Source organism: Porites lutea, chromosome 10 (assembly GCF_958299795.1).
Source record: "Porites lutea chromosome 10, jaPorLute2.1, whole genome shotgun sequence".
NCBI classification, from domain to species: Eukaryota; Metazoa; Cnidaria; class Anthozoa; order Scleractinia; family Poritidae; genus Porites; species Porites lutea.
Window position 1 is genome coordinate 29,648,255 of NC_133210.1, and position 23,921 is coordinate 29,672,175.

The window sequence follows — 23,921 nt, forward strand, 5'->3', positions numbered from 1 at the left end:
CGACGGAACACCCAAGAAACCACAGGAGGCCCAAAGATTAGTGTGCTAATTGCCTGGGGGCTTGCAGCAATATAATAAAGTACCCCTCCCCAATGGGATGCTTTGTTAACCACTGTTCAGCCCATGGTTCATTTATTTAACGCTGGCAATGTTCAAGACCGGAAGTAATAGCCCTGCTCATCGAATTAAGTAAGATGACATAATTATCTTGAAGGAAAAAAATGACCAGTTTAACTTACGACAAGTTTTGTTAATGTTAACAAAAGTCTAAGTAGCTCCAAGCTGAAGCAAGGCACTCTTATCCTGTGTGGGAACATAGTAGGGCCATTTATACGAGGAAAAATAAGACGCGTCTTACATAAGACGCGAACTTTCCGTATAAACGGCACATTTCGCCTAAAATAAGATGCGGCTTTGCTAAGACGCGTCTTATTAGATAAGACATGCTCGTATAAATGGCCCTAATGTCATTGTTGTCCAAAATCTCTTATTTTGTCGGGACAGGTAAAGTGCATTTCCAATTAACAGAGTACTTTTTTTAAAAAAGCTAGGTATTTCGATAGCCTAAAATGCAGCCAATTCTCTTTTAATTCTGGCCACTTCAAGGAAATGATCCTATAGCGTTGAAAACAGTTAGAGAAAAAAACGGTACAAATAACACGGGAAAATTAGAGTTTCTTTGTCTGTGTCCAAAACGTTTACTCAATTATTTCCAAAAATAAAATACACCAGATATTTAAAATACAATGAAAAAGAGAATTTATATACAGATTGTAATGAAGTTATGTACAAGGTCGTATGGTTGATTCTCCTCGCCCCGGGCCGCAAGAGGCGTAGCCTCTGTACAGACGCCCCTCCCCTCAGGAAAACTCGGGGAGATCGCCGTCGTCATTTTAGCGAGATATTCTATTGTTGACTCATCCACGCCAAAGGATTGAGCTTTTTTGCTGCCACATTGCACAGCAGAATTACACATATCTTCGTGTCTTACAGTTCAAATTTATTTACAGTGATAACCACACTACAAATCTATTGTAATGCGGCATAGCTTTGAAAATTTATACAATTTAACACTGTCGTAAAAGGTATACACTAGGAATGTTGCTTAAGACCTATCAGTTTCATCGTCCGCATTTTGCTCGTGCTCGCTCATAAATGAAATTGTACTTTGGGAACTAGGCGGATGTGATCTCAGCGTGCCATACGGAGAAAAACTTCTGGGAATTACTGGCCGCTGTGTGACGGAAGACGCAAAGGGAACCCTACGATGCGGTTCGCCTGGAATTACACTTTGCAGCTGCGGTCCATACAGTTGGGTTCTTGGGGTTCCATACGAGGGAAAACGGATTACTGACGGGTGTGTGACTGAAGACCTAGCAGGATCACTAAGATGCGGATCGCCTGGAATTACACTTTGCGGTTGCAGCTCATAGTGTGGCGGTCTTATTGTTCCAAACGGGGAAGAACGTCCGGAGAGACCTAGTGGGTGGGTGACTGTAGACAGGCCACTACCACTAAGATAAGAAGCGTCTGGAAATGTATGGTGCGGTTGCACTTCATGCAGTGACGGACTAGGCGTTTCATACGAGGCACGCAATCCTGGGATTTGTGGTTGGAGGGTGTCGGTTGATAAACCATAACCAGTAAGATTCGGAACATCTGCAATCGTACTTTGGTGTTGCAATCCATGGAGTGGTGGAATTGGCGCTTCTTGGATTCTTAGCGGGTGAGTGACTGTAGACACACCCAAACCGCTAAGATTAAACGCCGATGGAATTGTAGTTTGTGGTTGTAATCCATGCAGTGGTCTTCTCAGCATTTCATAAGGGGAACAAACTTCCTGCTTTTTAGGCGGATGTGTGAAGGTAGACATACCAGAACCACCAGGATACGGTTCGCTACCCAAGGACCTTCCACGGGTAAAGATGGTGGATGGGGCGCTGTGATGGTGGGTGCTGAACAGTGATGTGTCTTCACTGAATCCATGCGCCACAGAAATAGGAACTTCCACTAAAGAGGACAACAGAAGGAATTAGAATTCCACAAGTAACATGATGATACAGCGAAAGCCACTAAGTCATAAACTAGATTTCGTCCTTTTCCAGTGTTACAAACCCTCTTTTCACGATGCAATATTACATACTTTGCCGAAACAAAACATGAGGAAAAAAACAATTGGAAAAGTAATGATTACTGACGAGAAAAAAGGTGCCATTTTACGCCTTTTTATTTTAATAAGGCTTTCTGTAATACGACTGAATTCGCGGGCGGGCAAAATAAACCGAATCCTATCCTGGCTAGCTCGTGATTTCCCGCGGTTGTCCCGCTAGAAGAAATAATCTCTTTTGACCATGAAATAACCCTTCCTCTCTCGTCTGGGTCAATAAAAACGCAAACTTTTGGCAGTAAGAAAGCCTTGGAAGGCAAAAAACGCGAACTGGGATTTGCCTATTTTTCGACAGGGAAAATAAGAACTTCAAGCGCCGGAAGTCCTTAAACATTGTCATATTAGTGCTTAAATCTTTCACGGCGTTTATTCATTTGTAGAATTTTGTTGTAGTTTTGACAGGAGTAGACAAAAAAAGGAAGCCTTACCAGCACGATAGTGAGCCAATGGAATTGGTCTGACGGTTTCTTGACCATAAACAGGGAGCGGTGAATCGTGAGTACTGGGGCGAGTGTTCCTCTGCAACGCTGCCGCAGTCTGTGGATTTGAGAGGAGACAAGAAAGAAAACAGGCTGATAACCTCATACGATTGTCAAGCAATAACTGTTTCCTTCAAACGTAAAATGTACAAAAAAGCGTGACGTTTTGATTGCCATTCTCGTGACGTCGCCGTCGTCGTTGCTTTTTAAAAGCTCCCTATCTATCCGGGCGCTAAGGATGAAGACAAAGTCGAGGGCCAAGCCCTAGAAGGAGCACCAAGCCCGGGACTGAGTGTGGAGCACTTTCCGCTCGGCCGTGACTCCTCTTTTGTGAACTGCTAAATAGGGCCTTGTTCAAATCAACCCTCAATATTATTTTACGCTTTTTTTTTCAGCGAATCTCCGGCGTCGTGTGTTTTTCCTATATTACAACAACTGTTCTATATGGGTTAAGTGAGTAGTCAAAATTTAACTATTCTCACTGCCTACATAATTATCCCGTAACGCGGGAAATAAGAAACTCCTTTAATTTCCGTCATGTCGAGTTTGCCCGCTAGTGGCATGATGCAACGATGCCTTCTCTTTGCATTTTCCCGCCTCCTGGCAAGTTCAACTGATTGCAGTGAAAGTGACGTTGAAGTTCCCCCCCCCCCCCTTCCCTGGTGGCGGTTGACGTCACAAACCCTCATTACTCGGCATGCCTAGTGTCGTAGCATTCGCAGTTTCGTCCCATAACTTAGTTTCCCGTGATAGGAAAATAGGTATGCAGTGCGTCTATTATATTACGCTAGACTACTGAATCAGATGTAGAAGGATTTACTCATGATTTTCACAAAATTACTTCCGGTTGCCATGGTAGAGTCCGCTGTAGCCTTTTGCTTTAATATCTTCCCTTGAAAATTTTCAGCCCCGTTCAGCCGCTTTTTTTTCTCCCCAGTCCCCAACTCGGCTTGCTTTCCTCGTCGATTTTTTGTGCTCCATTCTATTCGCCCCTTTCCCCAACCATGGAGCCTGGTGCCAGGTTATCACAAGGGGAATGATATTGAAGATGAATACTGTCTCACAAATCTCCGAATAAATCTTGCAGAACAGCGAAGGAATTAAAGTTCAACCTATCAACAACTTTCTTACCTAGCAGGCGTCTCAGTAAAGACAAATCCTAACTACTGTTTAATAATATAACATTTAAGAAAGGCTCTCCGAATCCAGATCCATTACCTCATTAACGGACAAACATTCCAAATGGGACTCGCCCTGTGTAACTGTAGACAGACCAGACCCACTGAGGTAGGGATATCTCCAGGACCCTCCAGGTGTAAAGATGGTGGACGGGGTGTTGTGATGATGGGTGTGGGTATCACGGGAGGAGTGATGCTGTGAATCAAAATGAGGAGGGAGGTACCCACTGAAGGATGTCTGACCGTGGCTGGACCCATGCTCTGCAGGAGTAAGAGCTCCCGCTAAAACTAAACCGGCTGTTGAGACAAATGAGTAGAAATTAGAATCCCACAAGTAACATTCCCGCTCCTGATGAGTTCATCAATCATGAATGAAATCACTTTTGACTGCAATAGACTCGTGTAAAACGTAGTATTGGTGCTGCGAACTCTTCGAAAAAGCCAATCAAAAAGAAGGAAAGTCGAAACCTTACCAGCAGGATCGGGAGACACTGAGAATGTTCCTACGGTTTCGGGATCGTGAGCCAAGAATGGTGAGCCGTGAACACTGGGGTGAGTCTCTTCTAGAATCTGTGCAAGTGATAGAAGAGAACAAGAGGTGATGAAGCAGAACTGACAAGATGGTCGAGTCTCAGAATATCTCAGCTGCGCATTGTGTTTTAAACTTAACAAACAAATCTCCCGACCGTTTAAAAAATATGACTTAAAAGACAAAAAAGACAAAACACAATCAATGAAAGTAACAAATTGTGCCTGACGTCGCTAACTGACCTCCACATCATCATCGTCAGATTCAGCTGATAAATCATCCTGCCACGAAACAAAAGACAACATTAAAACACCTCTCATAACAAAAAATTACTTTGAAGATCAAAGAAGACATTTAAAAACATAGAAAAGATGCAAAAGAGGTTTTGAGGTTAATAAAGCAAGTTTTTACGCCTTTGCTATCCTTCGTTAATTACATGATTAAATATGATGAATCAAAAGTGTGTTTTCTTCTTTGTTAAGACATAGCAAAAGACTGACACCCGCTACACTGACGAGCAAAACGACGATGCCGCTTAATTTGAAAGCTAAATCACACGTCCAATGATCAAGGAAAGCCGGGTTTTACTTGAATATGTCCGATCAACAGAAGAACAGATTTGCACGTGCAATCAATGAAGTTTTTAGTATAACCTTTTCAAAGCAAATCACACAGGTAAACAGAAATGGACTTTTTAAAAAACCACTGGCAAAACTATGGCTCTTTTGACCATGAGTCTATGACCCACCTGCTCCTGTTCGTCCTCTAATTCAGATGATGAATCAGGAAATAGTTCCGGGTAAAAACATTGCCAATAGTCCTCCGATGGCCACTCATCTTCAGGGAGGGGTTCACCATTTTCTGTCTGCAACCAACAATTAATGTAAGATTTGACGTTGTACTTATGGTTTAATTTCATTGAAACGTGAACAAGGGAGGTAAACAAAAGAAACGTGATAACTTCACTTTCAATAAGTTCAGACTGCGTGAGTGCAACGCATGTACAGCATGAAAAGGCTAATACATTCAAATCTCTATCACGCAGCCCTGTGTTAAGCGGCGCACTCTGTAAAGTGGAAACTTATCAAATTGCCAGAATTTGCTTCCCATATTTACTGAAATGTGACCTCTACTGAGCTAGCCTATGGACAGCCGCCCCCTCCCGTAGAAAAAAATCGGAGAAGGGGGCGATTTTTCTGAGGGGAGAGAGCAGCTATACACAGGCTATACTGAGCGGATCAGTAACCCTCCTAGACTTCCCAATGGGCTAAATTTGCTGTATTTCACCTCTATTAAACGGTCACCTAATTGGATAACATGCGATATTTAATATGGGGAACAAAATATGCCCTGGCTGCCTTTATATTCACTGTAAATTCTAAGTGTTTATTTTGGTCTTTTCTTTTCATATCAGTTATCCGAAGAAAATACGTCTAAAACAAATAATCAACGTAGACTCCCAAACTTTTAAAAAGGGGACAGACAGCTAATCAATCGTTGACTTTCAATTTCCTCTACCAATCTAATATTTCTGACTTTTTTTGCACCCATGTTTAGGGTTACCCTGAGTGCCAGAGGTTCCTTTTTTCCTATTGTTTGCGGCGAAAATTGAGCGGCGAAGCCGTGATCGTCACGATGGCTACTTCGCCACTCAATTGTCGCCGCAAACAACAGGAAAAAACAACCCTCTGGCACCTAGGGTACTTTAGGGTCAGAGGCACCGACCAAAAAATACAAAAATGCAGGAAGATGGGAACGCTGGCGCTTTGCGCAAACAAAAGGCGGGAAAATGCTACCACGTGGCATATCGTGATTGACAGGAACATTTCATGTGTTTAAATTTAACCAATCAGCTGTTACCACGTCACAAGCCTTCTCTCACGCCACTTTGAATGACAGTTTGTTGATTTTGTAGTTTGTTGTTCACTTTAGTTGAAGTTGTTCTTCAACGAAAAAATTCAACGGAAAAATGCTCAACATGGACTAAAAAGAATTAGAAAACAACGTAAAACGTCAGTGAGAGAAAGATTCGGCTTATTTACTCTGGAATTTGCAGAATTTGTCAAAGGATTTGTGGAGGCTACCAGGAAAAAAACGTATTAATTGAAGACACAAAGCATTTGCAAAGGATTTGCTAACGCCATAGTGTTTGTCGTCAAGCTGGAAAAACATGTCGCCGACAAAATTTGACAGTTTATACCATAGTGGAGTGCAATTACCTACGTTAAAATGTATGGCGTTAAAGTTGAACAAAAGTGTCTCTGAGGAATTCTCTGTTTTGTGGAAAGTTATCTAAAAAAACCTACGCTACTGAGCGATCGAGGTCATTTATGAAAGGACACGCAAAGAACACTCAAAGAAAAAACACCTCTGAAAACACTTCTTCGTTTTCTGGACTCTCAAACAAACTTTTCTTGAGTTTGACTGATTTTAGGAAATCTTAGCGATAAAAGTGAAACTGTAAGTTAACCTTTCTTTCTCTTACTTTGCAAATTATTTGTTTGAATTGAACATGAACTGAACATATTTTGACTTTATGCTTGTTGTTCATCATTTTATCAAAAGTAATGAATTAAAATTGATTCTGAAATTTATAATATTGTGGAATGTTTGTGTTCTGTTATGTTGCACAGTGTTTGTTATAAGTGAACTCACATCGAGTTGAGCCAGACTCTAAGAGAAATTTCATATCTACTCGCTGATCCATTATTTTGCACAGTGCAGACACCTTCAGATTAATTTACTTGTTCTCGGTTAAAACATTGTTTTGAATTTAGTTTAATCAATTGAAAGGAATGAATTTAAAACGATACTTTGAATCTGCTAAAGTTTGTGATTTGTTTTCAAAAGTAAATTTCGTGTTTTGTCGAGTATAAAAATGACAAAGAAAGGAAAATGGCGAAAGGCAAGAGCTGAGTAGAAATAAACTGTAAACAAAGAATAAAGAAACAAATTGTGATAAAATTGGAAAACTTACGTGGTAGTCTGACCACAGATCAGTGATGTTGCTGTGCTGCTTGATGGCTGATGTGAGATCTTTCACCTGCTGTGGAGTCATCTTCACATTTATAAGCTCCAGTGTCTTCAGGTGAGGAGCGCAGCTGAGATTATTAATCAAGCTGTCTACTCCTGCACCCAGAAGAGGATTGCTTGGCATGACGAGCCACTCCAAGTTTGGAGCTTTTTCAAATAAACTGTCGATGAACTCCACAGCAGGTGATGATGTTACATTGATTTGAGCGAGTGTTAATTCCTTCAGTTTGTGTGTTATTGGGATGCTCCTCAGTAGAGACTCTGTTACCTCAGCATCAAACACTTCACCGTCTTCACCCCAAACATCTATCTCGTGTGGAGCGGTGATGAACGGCATGATCTCAATCAGCTGTTTGACTTCTAACCTGTTCACATTCCTCTCAGCTACAATCCTCCGAATCCTGGAGAGACCATGACGCTTTGAACAACAGCTGCTGCTGCTCTTTTCACTTGACTCATCACCATTCATGTTTGTCTTCTTTGTTGTTGTCTCTTGTTTACTTATTAACGCCTTAATTATATCAGAGAGAGGATATAACATGCCTCCATAAAAAGATCTACAAATTTGTGTAAAATACAGGTGAGTGTTGTTTTCTTCTTTCTTTAGGAAAAAGTCATAAACTTTACGCCATGTAAAGTTGCTTAAAAATTCTGATGCTTTCTTTTCTCCCGCACAACTAACAATGAAAGCCTTTAATTGTTGAGATAAAATTATCAAGTTTTTATAGTCTTGCTCTGTATACTTGTCATCAGTGAAAAAAACATAATTTACGTTTACGGTAGTTTCAACTAACTTTTCTTTCACAAGATCATTTAGCTGGTCTGCTTCAATTAAAAGAACTCCTCTGAAAGAGGAAAGAAATGTAGGAAAGAGGTTTCTTTTTGTCTCAGCTGAACAGTAGAAAAACAACTGTGTGGAGAGTGTCAGAAAATTTCTTTGGTCTTCTGAAAAATCCTTCGCTGACGGTGCTTCGCTGTCGAAGGTGTACTTCGTGAGTCCTTCTTCGTTCGCCGCCATTTTGATCAGATGATTCACAATCTCGCGCGCGGCTTCTTCTGACAGCTCACCAGCAAATTTTAACACTTCATTCATTTTGAGGATCTTTTCAACCGAGTGCAGCTTTGACAGGAAATTTGTAATGTCATTCTTTTTAGATAATATCAGCTCTTCTTTCAGCAAACTTCCCGCGAAGTATTCTTGTACGGATTTATGAATGAAATACACACCTTTTTCAGGATTCAAACTTGACATATTTAAAACTTGAAAAAGGCCGACTTCAATCAACCTCTCGATCAGATCGTAGTTAGGTAATTCACTTCTCGGGATATACAGGCAATCGTTGATGAGAGCTTCAAAGGCCGAGCGCCCTAATGCATATAATTCATCTGAGTAATCCTCAATGCTAAACACCGATTCTGCAGACTGTTTTTCACGCATGTGATGAAACAAAGTCTTCACGAACTGATTGAAGATTTCTACGCGTTTCTTGGGTAGTTCTTTGCTATCTTTTTCTTTCCAGAGTAGACACAAAAGCAGCAGAAGAAGTGGAATCTCGGCCAAGTCTTTAAGGTCTTGTTTCCTCAAGTAGGTACGGAACTGTCGAACATCATCTTCATCTTTCAAAAATCTTCGAGCAAACTCTTCCTGGCGCTCATCATCAAACCCGTTAATCTCAAACTGGGCATCACTAGGCAATCTCAGCTTGTCAGTTGTCATTTGTCTCGAGGTAACTATAACACAGCAGTCACTCAGTTGATTTCTCTCCCAAATTTCATCAACAGGCGATTGCTCCCCTGCACTGTACTCATCGTAGCCATCCAAGATAAGCAAGACCTTTTCTTGATGATTTAGAACGTAGTCGTACAGATCATCAACAGAAATTTTGCCATCATTGGCGAGCAGCTGAGAAGCCTTAAAAATAGATGGAACATCATGGAGATTACAGACATCACGTAATCTTATCAAAAGGACAAGTTCAAAGGCTCCTGTCGTTTCTTGATATCTCTGTTGGGACCAGTCAAAAGCGGCTTTCTTGGTAAAAACAGTCTTACCAATACCTGGATAACAACAAATGAACAACAATAAGAGAAACAATGTCTGATTCAAGTACTTCTAAGATAAAAAACATTAATAGACACAATCACTTCTGAAACAAGAGCTTTGAGCCTGAAAATCATTGAAAATACAGTTTAAAAGATGATCATTAGCGCTAACCAAATACTAGCTTTTTAAAAATATCTCAATCATGAAACAGTACCTGACAAACATAAGAACTGGAATTTGTCTATTTTCAGACCGCGAAAAATGGTATGAGTGCCATTGTATGTAGATATTTTTAAACTCTACGAAATGATATTCTTGCCCATGGGAATTTGAACAGGGGCACCCATACGACCGAATGTTTCAAAATGGGTGAGAACTGAATCAAATGGTTTTCTCCATGCTTGAGAACAATGGTTGATTAAATAATCTGTTCAGATGTCTTAGGTAAACTTACCCTGCGAGCAGAGGCTACATTTCCACGGTATGAGCTGAATGTAGCCTCTGCTAGCAGGGTAAGGTAAACTTTGGTCGTCACGAAAATTTTAGGTGGCTTTTTCGCCTCATCCAAAACTGTTAGCTACCCTGATGGGTCTCGTCGAAAGTTTGAGGACAATTGCCATACGTTCATAGAAATATAGAAATTTTCAGGAAACCTTTATTGAACGGTAAGCGCGATATCTTGGGGGAAAAAAGTAAAAAAGACGACCCCCGAAAGTTGGTTAGTAATAAGTAGAAAACTCAGAATATCTTAGACGTTGTTTATACCCTTCCAACAGCTTTAAAACGGGACATTTCTAGGCAATATTTGCTTCTCCGATCAGTTATTTTACTTAAAAAAAGTTGTTGGGTGTCCCTGATTTTTAATTTAAGGCCAGCTTTTCATGGGGCACTCAGGAACCTGCACAAATTTGACACCCCTCTGTAAAGACCCAGTGAAACCGTACCCAGTGGTTTAATCCAGTCTACCAAGTGATAATTTAGCCTCCCCGATACCCGGCAAATAGTTTGTTTCTACCCGGCTGACTTTTTGCTTCCCCAATCCCTTTCTATCACGACTTCTTCAAGACCAGTGTATTTCGTTGCTCATATTTGTTTAAAAGAAGCAAAGATATAAAACATTATTACCATTGACAAAAAAAAAAAGGAAGGGTACAAGTAGTCAGTCTCGCATAAAAAACTGTAAATCGTTTACATAAAGTGTTCAAAGTTTTCATGCCTGTAAAACTGTAAGGCCTGCCACCCCTTCCCGCTTTTATGGGAAATACACAACTAAGATGAAAAACCCAGTGGAAAATAAACCAATTAACCCAGTGACTTTTTCTCCGAGAACCCACTGAAGATATAGATTGCACTGGGTATGTTACAGAGGGGTGTAATTTGGGCTACAACAGTAAAATACACTCAACTGAAGAAGGATTATGAGGCTAGGATTGTTAGACAAGAATTGTTTGAAATATGCCGGGGGAGGGGGGTACTCCCTATGAAGGCCTATACTCTGCCCGAAAGGGGTATCTTTTTCAGGCTTCAAGTCTATGAAAGGGTAGGGATTTCACTTGTTGAAGTATATTAATAAAAGGTAGGGAAATCTGTCATTTGGGTCTGTGAAAAGGGCCCAAAAGGGCTCACAGATGAATTTTATGGCTTAAGTCAAGAAAACTTTCATTTTTGTGACTGATTCCTGTTGAAAAGACAGTGCATTTACAGCAGTTAAAAGGGATGCAAAGTCGCAAACAAGGTATGTGAAAGGGGTACCATTTGTCAATAGAAGGTATATAAGGGGGTACCTTTTTTGTGAAAAATGGTACATAAAAGGGTAACGGGTTGGACCTCGGGGCGGAGCCTCCCAATATAAACATTTGTTGAGTACCACGGGGTAAATATCACTTGGTACTTTTTCAATTCCTTACTTAATACATTCAATTCTGCATGCAGTGCTAGCGCTTGAACTAAAAAATTTAAGAGTGCATACCTGGCCTGCCATAAATCAAAAGTCGCTTTCCACCATTGAATATCTCTGTGTAGCTTCCTAGCTTGTTTTGTGTCATACCACTGGGTTTTCTGTGATCCTTAAGCCAAGTCAACTGTGTGTACATCTCATCAATATCAACAGCAGAGCTTAGGTCCCATGGGATGATTCTGACTTTGCTCTTTGCTTTATAAACCATTTTCAGACGTTTCTGGCACTTCTCAAGGCATACAGAATCTGTTAAAAGGTTTTAATTACATAGAAAGAAGTTCTATAAGTTAAAAATAAATAAATAAAATACTTTTGGATTGAATAACATATGAAACAGTCAACCTACAGAATATGCACTAGCCTCCTGCACAGACGTTCTTAGGGCTTCCTTCATGCATACCTTCCCTACGGGTTATGAAGTCTTAAGAATGTCTGCGTGGGAGACTAAACATGGGCACTGTGGAAACAGAACAACTAGTTGATAAACATCTCCTAGTTATGCTACAGTATACATAAATGAACCATAACGAACACAGTATTTTTGTATTAACTAATATTGGTAATTATACATTAAAGGTTGTTTCTAATTAGTTACTTTAACGTTGGTATGAATATTTTTTCTTAATTCTGAGTCTGTTATTAAGTGATACCTTTTTAGTAAAGAATCTTAAGATTCCACCATTGGGTCCAATTCGCAGGTAGATGCAGGTGGGTTAAGGGTTAGGGTTATAGAGTTTGAGTTACAGAACCTAAGTAACAACTGCAAAACCTCTGAAAATTAAACCGCCTGAGATTCAACTAATTTTTATCTCCATCTGGAACAGGATCAAATTATTGAGCAGACTTTATTGGGACATGATACAAGATGTTACTAGTGGTTAGTGTCAATTGTAAGCTACACTGTACCAGGCCACCCACATCTTTAGCAGGCACAGTTATTGCAGTTCTGCCTGACCTCTCATCTGGCGATAACAACCTGTCTCCAAGATGGAGACAAAAAGGTTCATGAAATCCCAGCATTCAATCCTCAAAATATTAATTGAAATCCTACTGAAATCAGTGTTACCAACTTCAGTCTGTTATATAAGATTCCTGATGTTATTGAATAGAACACAAAGGTACCTGGTAACTTTTTCTTGGGCTCACTTGTAGGCTGCCTCTTCATTGACGGGTCTGTGAATTAAATTTCAAGAAAAAAAAATGAAATATTTGGTGAGGTATATTTTCTCTGCAGTTATATGTTTTATGTTCTCATTACATGAGAGTGCTACCCATCAACAGCACATCACCTTTTTTAATGTGCACTAGCAGCAACTGAATTAATACCTAAGTTCCCTAACATTAAACAATAGAGTCAGGTGTGGATCCACACCGGTTTCCACCATTTGAAGAAAATCTGTCAGAGTTTCATGATAAATATAAAAAAACCTTCCAATTAAAATTTGTAATCTGGCAAATGGTTTGGACAAATTTTATTTTTCCAATTTACTGGCATTAGACACGCTATCCTGCCTTATCCAAGGAGCATGGAACTGGCCATATATCCTGTCTGAATTACTCAGAAACCCAGGAAAGGGGATTTTGGGAGTTTAAATCCAGAAAATTTCTCGGGGGAGCATGTTTCTTCCTAGGAGCTTTTGCCTTCAGCACTCATTTAGGAAATTGGTAAGTACATTATCCTAGATTTGCTCCTGCATGCTGTGATTGGTCAACTTTTAACTTCCCTGACTAATTGTACAGGCCAAACATTAAATAGAAAAGATCTTTTCCTTTTTGTTATTCTGCTGCTACAAACGTTATTGTTTTCTGAGTCAGTAACATGGTGTATGTTTTCTTTTATCTCCTTCAAGCAGTTTTTCAGGGAGGCACAAGCATTAGAAAACTTCAAAAATGATTCACTTTTTTGCAAAATTGTAAATTCCTCAGATATGGTTAGGAAGGCAACTGTCATAATTTGCTACACTAACAGTCAACATTCACTTGAAAAACTGTATAACAGTATCGTCTATTCAATGTGCATGCCAGTACATGTACTTTTAATATTAAAGTACTTGACAGCAATACTATAGCGCAAAAAGTCACTAGACATTTTGTGGCAGTCCATTTATTCAATTACCTTTTTTCACTAAAACTGCAACCATTTTAAATGTTCATAAATAAAAATAGAATTACCTAAACAGAAAATTTGTCACTATTAATAAAATTAATATCTCAGAACAGGGATCGATGTAAAGTACCTTCATAGTGAGGCCATTCTTTAAAAACAACTGGATCACTTAACATGTTGGACACAAGAGAGGCTGCCATGATGGAAGAAAATGACTTCCAAGACTCACTAGGAGCATTGCCATCATTAGAAAAATGAGATATCCCTTTAACAATCACCCATTCAATATTCACATCATGGGCTGCATTAAACAGTCCTATAAATTGAACAACAAAAACAAAACAGAACAAAAATGATAAGTGAATTTTTTCAGGTCTCAGAGGTCTCAGGTTTCCACCCGAAGGGGGGGGGGGGGGAACTCCCTTTTTAAACCATATAGGTATGTGCCGCCCCATCGGGTAGGGTTTTTGCACTGTTTTGATCTGAAAACGGGTATACACTTTGCCCATTTTGGTAGGGAACGTCAGAGTGTATGAACGTATTTTAATTCCAGATGAGTAAGAAAGAAAGAGAAAATTAAAAACGGATTTGAAAAATTTTTTTGTTTGCACTCTAATAATCTAAGTGATGGTAGCATAATTTCTGCCTAAAGGCCAGGTCCGAAAACGGGTGAGGAAAGTTACATTTTTTGGTCTGAAATCTGGTCAGGATTTGAAGAACTGGGTGGCACACCCCCACAAAGAATTCCTAGGAGTGCCCCCGGGGCAGGTTTCCAGACACCAAAATAACAAGAAAGAAAAATTGCCCAGCCCAGCGGTAAAAAGGGAAAAGAAAAGGGCAAATAATACAATAAAATAGAGATAAAGTTAATAAGTCAGTAATTTATTAAAATGTTACCTTCGCCTTCCTTTGCAGCTGCATTCATGCGACGTTTTTTGGCATCGACTGGGTCATTCATGCCACCGAATATTTCGCTGTCAGAATGCACTTTCACTTCTTCTTCAGCTGTTGTTGGTGGATCCCATCCTCCAGATGAAAACAAGATAAGGTTGCCAATATTCTTTTTTACTGGGGTTGAGAATTCTTCAGTTATAAGCTTAGAGGATACCACTACATCCCCCAGCTTTGTGTCTTGGGGGTTCAAACCTCTGCAGCAGCCAACTATAAAAACAGCCTTGGGTCTCAGTGGAATCACTGCATTTTTAACAACATTTTGAGAGCCACCTGGACCACCTTTGGAACATCTCATCAGAGCAACTTTCAGCGCCTCCTCTCCACTTCCACCCATGGTACCAAAGTACACATATCCAAGGTTATTGTGGTAGCTTTTAATGGAATTATGAAGGTACGCACAGCACGCCAAGAACTCACAATCCTCCACTGTCAACAAAAGAATGTCAACTGGAAGCTGATCTTGAACATCACTCCAAGGTTTTGACTCTTTTGGAAGATTTTTCATTTTAGGTACTTCAATACTGAGAGGAGGGGGGACATGATTTTGTCCTGTCTGACAAGAAGGACTTTCTTTTCTTTTACGTTCTTGATGCTGTGCCATTGAGTCTCTAATGTGTCCCTAGAAAGTGGGTAAATTTAAAATAACAAAACACACATGAAACAAACGTGAACATTTTTCTTAAGCTGTTCAAATATATATAGGAGGAAGGAACTAATAATGTTATGTGACCCATCCAAGAGTAACAAACATCCGTTTTCTCCTAAAAATATCCATCCATCATCAAGAGAAAACATTGTAAGAATTAAAAAAAAGATCAACAAAGGGGAAATTCTCTCAACTTTAGGAAATATAATATATTTATATGTGGATCAATATGTTGTAGTTAATTTTTTATCTCCGGTAATTTTTATTTTTCCTTTATAAATTTTCAACTTCAATACCATACAATACAATACCATACCCAAAAACAAAACAAAAACAAAAATTACCTGAGATAAGAAACTAACTACAACAGATATATTCATTAAAACTTCTTGTAAGTAGACAACCATTGTAAAATTTATCTGAATTACCTGGACTTTTAAAGGTTTCTGCAGACTTTACAGGCACATGATCATAATGATGTTTTGATTGACTGACATAAAATTAGTCTGAAATAATGAAGTAAAAAAAGAGCGTGTCAACCTACATGTACAATATACCAAGCTATCCTTACTAAAAACTGTTTTAATTTTAATTTAGTTGAATAGATATTGCACTGAAGAAGGTACATTTAAGTCATGAGATTTGAATAAGACACACTTGACATCAGCCATTACAAAGAAGAGGGACATTAACACTGGTTGTATGCTGTGCTATTAGTGTTCTTATCAGGATTTCATAGACCGGGGTCCACAGGACCCATAGAAAAGCTAAAATTAGGGGTCATGAGGGAGAAAAGCGGGTCACAATTTTTACATACAGTTAACTCAATGTTTTCACAGGTGTGAGTCTTAGATAATGATGGGTGTTTTCTAAAGACGGCATATATAACCATGCAATTAAGTTTTGGCTTATATTATAAGGAAATGTACGCATGTGTACGTATATGCATACGTTATTTTTGTAATGGGTTTTTTCCTTCTTTGCGCCCTTCATCCTTGGAGACCCAGGGGCAGATAGTGGGGGCGAGGGAAAGTCTAAACGGGCGGAAAAATAAGGCACGAAGAAAAGTAAAGAACGGCGAAAAGAGCTCCTGGGGACAATGTCTTGCCAGACCAGTTCCAAACGGTCGCCGATCTCGCTTCTGATTGGCGCCAGAAAAACACAAGTTTTCTGGCACCAATCAGAAGCCAGAACGGCAGCGATCATTTGGAACTGGTCTGATAATTAAGACATTGTCCCCAGGGGCTCTTCTCGCCGTTCTTTACTTTTCTTTGTGCCTTATTTTTCTGCTCGTTTAGACTTTCCCTCGCCCCCACTATCTGTCCCTGGGTCTCCGAGGATGTGTGCCCTTGGGACCCATTGGGCTAATTATAGTATGGCATTTCCTGAAAAAGTGTGGCAATGCCACAATGCTGCGGTCTGTTAAGAACACTGTGCTACTGTTTATAAACATGTCAATCAGTTGGTGGAAGCTTTATGACAGAACTTGTCAAGAAACTGACGTGCAGCTGGTACATGATGAGAGTTCACAGGGACGTTGAAAAGACCAGGAATAAACTGGATTGGACTGTAGAAACCTGGATCAGATTGTTCTTAGCTCAGAGATGTATCTACACCACAAATTAATAGCAGAGGTCAACAGGAAGATTAACTTACTTTCATGGGCCAGTATGAACACAGCATGTGGCCGGGTTATCACAAGGTGGCATCTTTATAGTCTTGAATGGGAGCTGGTCTACAAAACTGATAAAATATCATGGACTTAAAGCTTTTTCACATAAACAGCTCCATAAATTAATAATACTTGTGGTATTGTTATGTCCTCTGTATAGTATAGTATATGCTGTCTTTGAAAAGCACAAAAATAATCAAAATGGCCTTTGTGAGCATTTGCTAGCACATGTATGAGCAATTCATATTTTTTGCTGCTTAAGCACAAGCTGAATCAGTGGAGCTGAAACTTGAATTGCAAGCCGTAATAAGCACTTTACAATCCTTTTTTTTTCTAATTTTAAATGCCTAAAAGCAACAATATGATTATTTTATTATTATTATAAAAAAATTAACTTCTGCTAGACCGGACCTCTCTCATGTTGATTCTGGTCACAATGATAAATCCTTTCATCGAATTCAATTTCACACATTACCATGGTGGAGATGGTGGCCAGCTGATTTGCACAAACCAGTAACAAATAAGCTCAAGCTTAGCTTGAAATGACATATATAGGGCCTGTTTACCCAGAGGTCTAGCTCAGAACCCCAGGTAGGCCAGGTAACCTGCTTTTACCTAAGGTGGGGTAACCCGCCTGTCCACCGGTAATCTCTCATTTTAAATTGATCACTTTTACATGATGGGTGGGGTGACCTGCCACATGTTACCTCACCTATCTGGGGTCCCCCAAAAGACCTTTATGCATGTTCACACTTAACACATTTACAATAAATATTGAATTGTGTTTATTCTGTATAGGTAATACATGATGCTTTATATTAGTAAAAGAGCGAATGCTCCTAGCATATATATTTAAAAATCATTTGATTTTACCAAAGTAAAGTAAACTGAAGTTACAGTAAAAAGTTTTTTACAGCCAAAGCAGCCGATATCACTGTCTTATTCACTATCACATGCACAAATAATAGATCTGGAAGCAAGAATATAGTTCATTAATCAGCAAAAATTGTTTGCTAAACAGTCTGCACATGTTAACCAAGGCCCGGAACATCTTTTGTTCTAGTTTTCTTTAGAACTTTATTGAAAACTACTGGTCGACTTATGTACCTATCAATGTAAACCCCGTGGTGGGGGGGGGGGGGGGGGGGAGTGCGGGCAAGGGGTGGGGATTTGACAAATTTTAAAATTTTTTGATCAAATTCCCCAGGGTGGGAAACGAAAGGTCAATCAAAAGTGTCAAAAGAGACCCCACCCCAGGGGAAAAAGTCTAAACAAACAATACTATTTAAGCAATAGAAAACGTTTTCCGTGCTGCATAGCCTGATATAAACACGAGAGGGGTTGGGAGAATTCGAGACAGTTATGCAAACCCGAGACGAAGTCGAGGGTTTGCATAACCGTCGAGAATTCTCCCAACGCCTCGAGTGTTTATATCAGGCTATGCAAACACAGGAAAAAAGTTTTCTATTGCTTTTATAAAATAACTTTCCCGAGAAAAAAACGCAAAACTCTTTGTATGGCACTGATTAAAAGAGAAATTCTTACCAGTCGCAAAATCTTGTCCACGAAGTCTTGCACGCGCAATCAGTTCTTGTTTTGCAAAAAGATTCTTTGCAAAATACGGATTTTTCTCGCTTAAAATGTCAGCTTAAGCAAAGAAAAATTGACTCGCCTTCTTTGTGATGATTTTCCATGTTTCAGCCGATGAAGGAATGGGTAAATAAAGTAAACTTGTCGAATTTTGAACTCAAAAACTTTTTCAAATTCGTGTTTGCGTGATTAGCGCGCGAAAAGCCAAACAACTTGACAGCACAACCATGTTTACATACTCTCATGCAAACACTGCTCTCGGCCAATCAGAGCGTGCGTACTATCTTAGTTATTTTATAAAATACTATATAAAACGAATAAAAGAACATTTCAAAAGTGCATTCTTACTACTTTTATTTAAGGTTAACGGAAGCTCCGTTAAGTTACTCGCTGTAATTTAGTATTTTCTCTCTCCACTAGCATTTCTTATTTTGAACAACAAAATCACTCCAGGAAGACTGACCGTGCTATTATAATATTAATGAAACGTAAAATGCTTTATAACATCTGTTCAACATGTCGGATCAGTGACTCGTAAAAAATCCTCTGACTTTCATGGTGGAATTCGATTTCAATCGAGTTTTACAATCAGATGGGAACTTGAAGATAAAAACTTTCTTAAAATAGACATTATAGACAGTTTAAAGTATCGGATTATGGCTATTAAAACAAATGAAAACTTCATACCTTTCTCCAACAGCGTGACTTTCAGAAAGCCTCGAGGAAAGGACCTGGTAACCACTTCTGAATTGATACCAGGAATACCAGGCTTCTGTCAGTCAAAGTCAAATGTCCCGACCCTGGGGTCGCTTCGTACGATCAAAAGCCCGACCCCATCCCCTCCCCTTGCCCGCACTCCCCCCGCCCCCCTACGGGATTTACATTGACAGGTGCATTGATAGGTGCATTGATAGGTGCATTACCTTCAAAAACCCAGTTCTGCAAACACAGCTGTCTATCGAATGGTCCCAGTGCCCGCTCGGTTGACCTGCAAAATACCGGTGTTTCAGCTGAGTGGAGGGAGCAGGAATACAACTCTAAATTCTCAGAGCTGAAATATATACCTTGAAAATTACGCGATTTCAGCGCTGCAGTTAAAAAAGTTCATTTGTCTTGTTTCTCCCTATATTTCATCGTTAGAAATACAGCAGTTTATATTTATTGAATTCCTGAGGACACGGATTGATGCGCTTTTCTCAAACGGAACTGCTCTCATTTTAATCATGGTTTACTATTACGGTATTTACATAGGTGCGTCAGCTCTTGCGACCTCGATCGAGTTAGGAGTTCTTAAAAATTTACGTTTTCAAAAGAAATCAATGAAAAAATAAAAAATCATACCTTGATCGATAATGTGGACTTTTTTGCGCAGCAGATTACGGGAAACAACGTGAAATCCGTGCCAGTGAACTGTAGTCTAAAACATAAAAAATAAAAAAAATAAAGGGAAAATTGAAACGCAATTAGAAATAACTCTTTGATATTTTAAGTACACTTAATGGAAAGTAAGTTATCAGAGTTATAAACAACGCGCTAACACTCGCAACCTCTGATGTATTTCTTACTCGATTGCACAGCGCGTCTCTACCAGGCGATCTGGTGACGTCATTGCGGAGGGCTGGGGAGAAAATTTTAATGCCGTATCCCATGAAACAGCGCGTGCGCATTCACAAGTTTTGTTTTTGTCCACCATGTCGGTCAAATGTGGTGCGAGTAGCGTTCATCGATGAATTTTGGGTTCTTTCCAACCTTATACCGCGTTTCGAACTCTCATTGGTACCAGAAATATAGGAAGTATTTATATGAACGGATGAAAAGTCTCGTGGGGCAGCAGGTTGGTTTTAAACTCAAAAGAAAGCGATGTGTGAAAAGTGCAATTTCGAATCGTGGATTCCAACTTGTAAGCATGAAGATAATTTCTCACCTTGTTTTATACTGTTATGTTCTTTTATTGTATGTATAGGTAGTATTAAAGATATCGTGTTTATCGTTGTTTCTTGTGTGTCGCTATTTAGTCAGATTTTTTTAAATATTTTGATTGTGTTAGGGAGCACGAGGAAAGTTGAGTTCGATCAAACGCTCGCTCAACTCATCCACTTTGTCGCGGGTGGCACATTTTTGGCGGGCTTTTTCAAAGCAATGTTACAAACTATGCCATTTAAAAACCCTTTTGATGTTTGGTCTCTTATTTGCAAATACAGTACAGCCCGAGCATGGCTTTTGTACTACAGGAAAAAGAAAACGTCGTTCAACTTGAGACTTTCATCCGCTTGCATTGTCCATCTCCGAACTGCGAAAAATTTTATAAAACCAAAAAAAGTTTAAACGAGCACTTTCGGCTGTATCCGACACATAAACCGGAGTCTCTAAAAAATTCACACAAGCGAATTTCAACAAAGGAGATAAGCGAGACGTTTTTAAGCGAAGAACAGCCTTATTCGAGGAGACAAAGAGTTCGTGAGCTGATGTCACATTTGACTGATGAAGAAATTTCAGAATTCGCTCTTCCCAGAGTCACCAAAGTTGTGCCGCCTGTTGACTTTTTTTTACAAGGAAGCTCCTCGTCTGGGGATGTATTTCAGAAGTTGGTGACTTTTAGAGAGCAAATTTGTCTCCGTTTTCCGGAACTTGTAACTTTCTTTTACTCGAAAACATCCTTACCTTTTACCTTGCAAAGCCCGAAGCAGAAATTTATTGACTTTGTTCTCGACAACAAAAGTAATTGTTGTGAATGGTTGTTGGAGCAAGACAATGGATCCCTTTTGCGAGGATTCCTCATGCCATTGGTTTTTAAAACCTATTATCCTGCCTTCAAAGATTTTTCTTGTGGTATTGTTGGCGAATTGGGCATTAGCCAAAAAGACACCCAGGACATCTTGAGAAACAAGTTGGGGAAAAAGCTGGAAAAAGTCTGGGAATCAACCCTATTCTCAGCAAGGATGAAATTTTCGGTAAACTCAATGATACACGTCAAGAATTACTTGAAAAGGTTGGGCTAAAATTTAACGAATTTGGCGAGGTAGTTGTGGGTTATGTTGATGTTGAAAAATACATAACACTTTTTCTTAGTCAAGCAGGCGTGCAAAGTGCTATAACAGCACCAAATGACACTATTATTATTATGGATTACACTGATGGTTTTCCCTGGCTGAAATGGTCTCGCCATTTTACTGGAGAGACCAGTGTCCGAGTGAAGATTATTGAGCCTTATAATTTACTGAGCACAGTGTTGACGGTTGCTTTGTGGTTGGGAGGTGATGATTATGACACAGTGAAAAAATGTGCAGGGGCAGTTTTTGATCAGCTGAAAGAACTGAAAACAATTAAACATCCATTAAGTGGGAAGGAAATTAAAATTGTCCGCAGGAGCTGTGGTGATGGTAAGGAAAGGAGGTCTTCAACGGGTAATTCTTCTGCAAAATCCTCCTACCCAATCCCTGAAGCCCCAGAACACCAAAGTCAGTTGGGAGATATGAAACTAGTATGTACATGTCCAGTTTGGACCGTTGAAGACACAGAAGCTCTAGAGACTAAATTCCAAAGCGAACTTAAAGGAAAAGCCCCTAGCAAAGAAAAACACAGGGAGTTCGCTAAGCAAAATCTTGGAAATACTGGCTGTAGTAATATTTCTGGAACACCACTCTCTGAGTACTACCCTGGAATTTCCCATCTTGGTTTTCGATCTGCAGAAACATTATGTTTGCGAATTGCCAAGATTGCATCAGGTTTGTATCCATAGCGACACAGGCAAACGCTAGAGCTACATCTTACCAGTCACCTTAAACTGATATATGCTTATATATGTAAATTTTTTATTTTCTTTTTAATCTCTCTTGAGCTGTCCGATTCAAAAGTACTATAATTTTTGCAGTGAAACATCCTCTGCCTGAATTTATTTAACAAAAAAAGGTAATAATAATTATTACTGTTGTACCCTTTGAAGCAAAGAAATACAAAATTATAGGCACATAAGGGCACCCTTCTTAACCTGCCAAAATGTTTTAAGTGATCAGCAAGTGAGTCAAAAAAGATCACAACATCAGAGGAATCTGCCAACCACACATCATCTTGCATATTTTTAGCATGTGAGGAAAAGGGAAGACATAATTAGGGGGTATTTTTATTACATGCCCAGGTAGAGAAACAAGGGAGTATTACTGTTGGAAAATATTTTTTCAACAAAAGAAGAGAAATTTCTTATCCCCTAGCAGCCATATAATGTTTTGTGTATTATTTGAACAGCTATGAAATACCAAAACCTTTCACTTTCCTTTTTTTTTCTGCAAAAGGTGTAATTTTATTCTGTACCCATAGCAACAATGATCTTTAGGTGTGTTTGTGCAAAAACCTTGCCTGATATTTTACTGGTGAATAAATTCTATACCCCAGCTCATTAATTAATATTAACAGGTCCAGTTGTGGGACAACAAATAGCAAAAAATAATATTCTGGCATGTAGATGCTAGTTACTTTGGCCAAAACTAAATTGACTCTTTCTTTACTTTTTGAAGCCTTTCTCATCATAAATCCACATTTATTTTGTTATAGCTGTTCTTGGTAGTGATCAGCAATTTTTGTTAGCACTCAAAAAAGGATTGGCCAAGTCTGTAAACGTTGATGACAAAACAGTCAAGTTCGATGAAGTAGGTGTTCTAGCCTTTGCAGAAAGAATGCCTGAAATCTTAAAAGCAGCTGGTTTTAAGGGAACTCTTTTAGAAATCCTTTGTACATTTTGCAAAGGTCTTGACGGTGTGTACAAAAACCTTCTCCTGACACCACATGAATTGACAGGTGATGATTATGAAGTTCAGGCCCGCATCCAGCTTGGGTTCCAAGCAGTGCAAATATTTGGAACTGCAAACATCACTGCGTCACTAAAGCAGATTGTTACCTATGTTCCGTATTATGTGGAGAAGGCCCTTTCAGATTCTGACATCATTGGTCTTCCAATAACTCTGGCAAATTTTAATGACGGTATCATGGAGACAGCACATAAACAAAATAAAAAGAATTCCTTGCTATTTTCTGGAGGACGAAATGGTCCCATTTCAAAGCACCAGTATCAAAAACAAGTCATCCAGCAGCAATTTGCAAATGAAGTGTTTGAGTTAATATGTAGAGAAACAACTCCACAAAAGTCATCCTCTACAAAGGTTGAAAGAAAACGACAGGCTCAAGAACAGGGAAACTATGGGACAAAAAAAATGGTAATCACATAATTTTTTTAGTTTAAAAGTCAGACGTAATTTTAATCATTTCTGATAAAATCATTAATTCCAATAATTCCAGGGAAATTCAGCAAAAAAAGTAAATCTATCTTATCTAAGTACACACTTGGCATGCAATAATATTCTACAAGTATCCAGGAAGCCTATCTTTAATGCTATGCTAAAACATATTTCCTAGAATTTGTTGGTGGCACATTTCCAGCTAAAAGTTGTAAGAAATACTGAAGCAAATTTTTAAACTATAAGATCTTCACTGGCAGAAAAAAATCCACTTTCTCATTTTAAAAAAATATACTTGGTGAAGATTAAAAGCTGAAAGTTACTATTTTTGCCATTT

General features: G+C 39.2%; 1 protein-coding gene across 1 annotated transcript; it reads right to left on the minus strand.

The window, feature by feature from the left end:
• Positions 1 to 674: 674 nt before the first annotated feature.
• LOC140949745 (uncharacterized) lies at positions 675 to 19,317 on the minus strand. The gene is made up of 14 exons (XM_073398882.1): positions 19,280 to 19,317; positions 16,751 to 16,837; positions 15,523 to 15,600; positions 14,392 to 15,067; positions 13,625 to 13,810; positions 12,510 to 12,560; positions 11,400 to 11,633; positions 7,331 to 9,444; positions 5,102 to 5,218; positions 4,596 to 4,634; positions 4,298 to 4,394; positions 3,865 to 4,121; positions 2,596 to 2,704; positions 675 to 2,010 (listed from the first exon to the last, which is right to left on the minus strand). Exons 4-14 carry the CDS (start codon positions 15,047 to 15,049, stop codon positions 1,106 to 1,108), a joined length of 4,767 nt encoding a protein of 1,588 aa, XP_073254983.1. The 5' UTR covers positions 15,050 to 15,067; positions 15,523 to 15,600; positions 16,751 to 16,837; positions 19,280 to 19,317; the 3' UTR covers positions 675 to 1,105.
• Between the last annotated feature and the right edge of the window lie 4,604 nt (positions 19,318 to 23,921).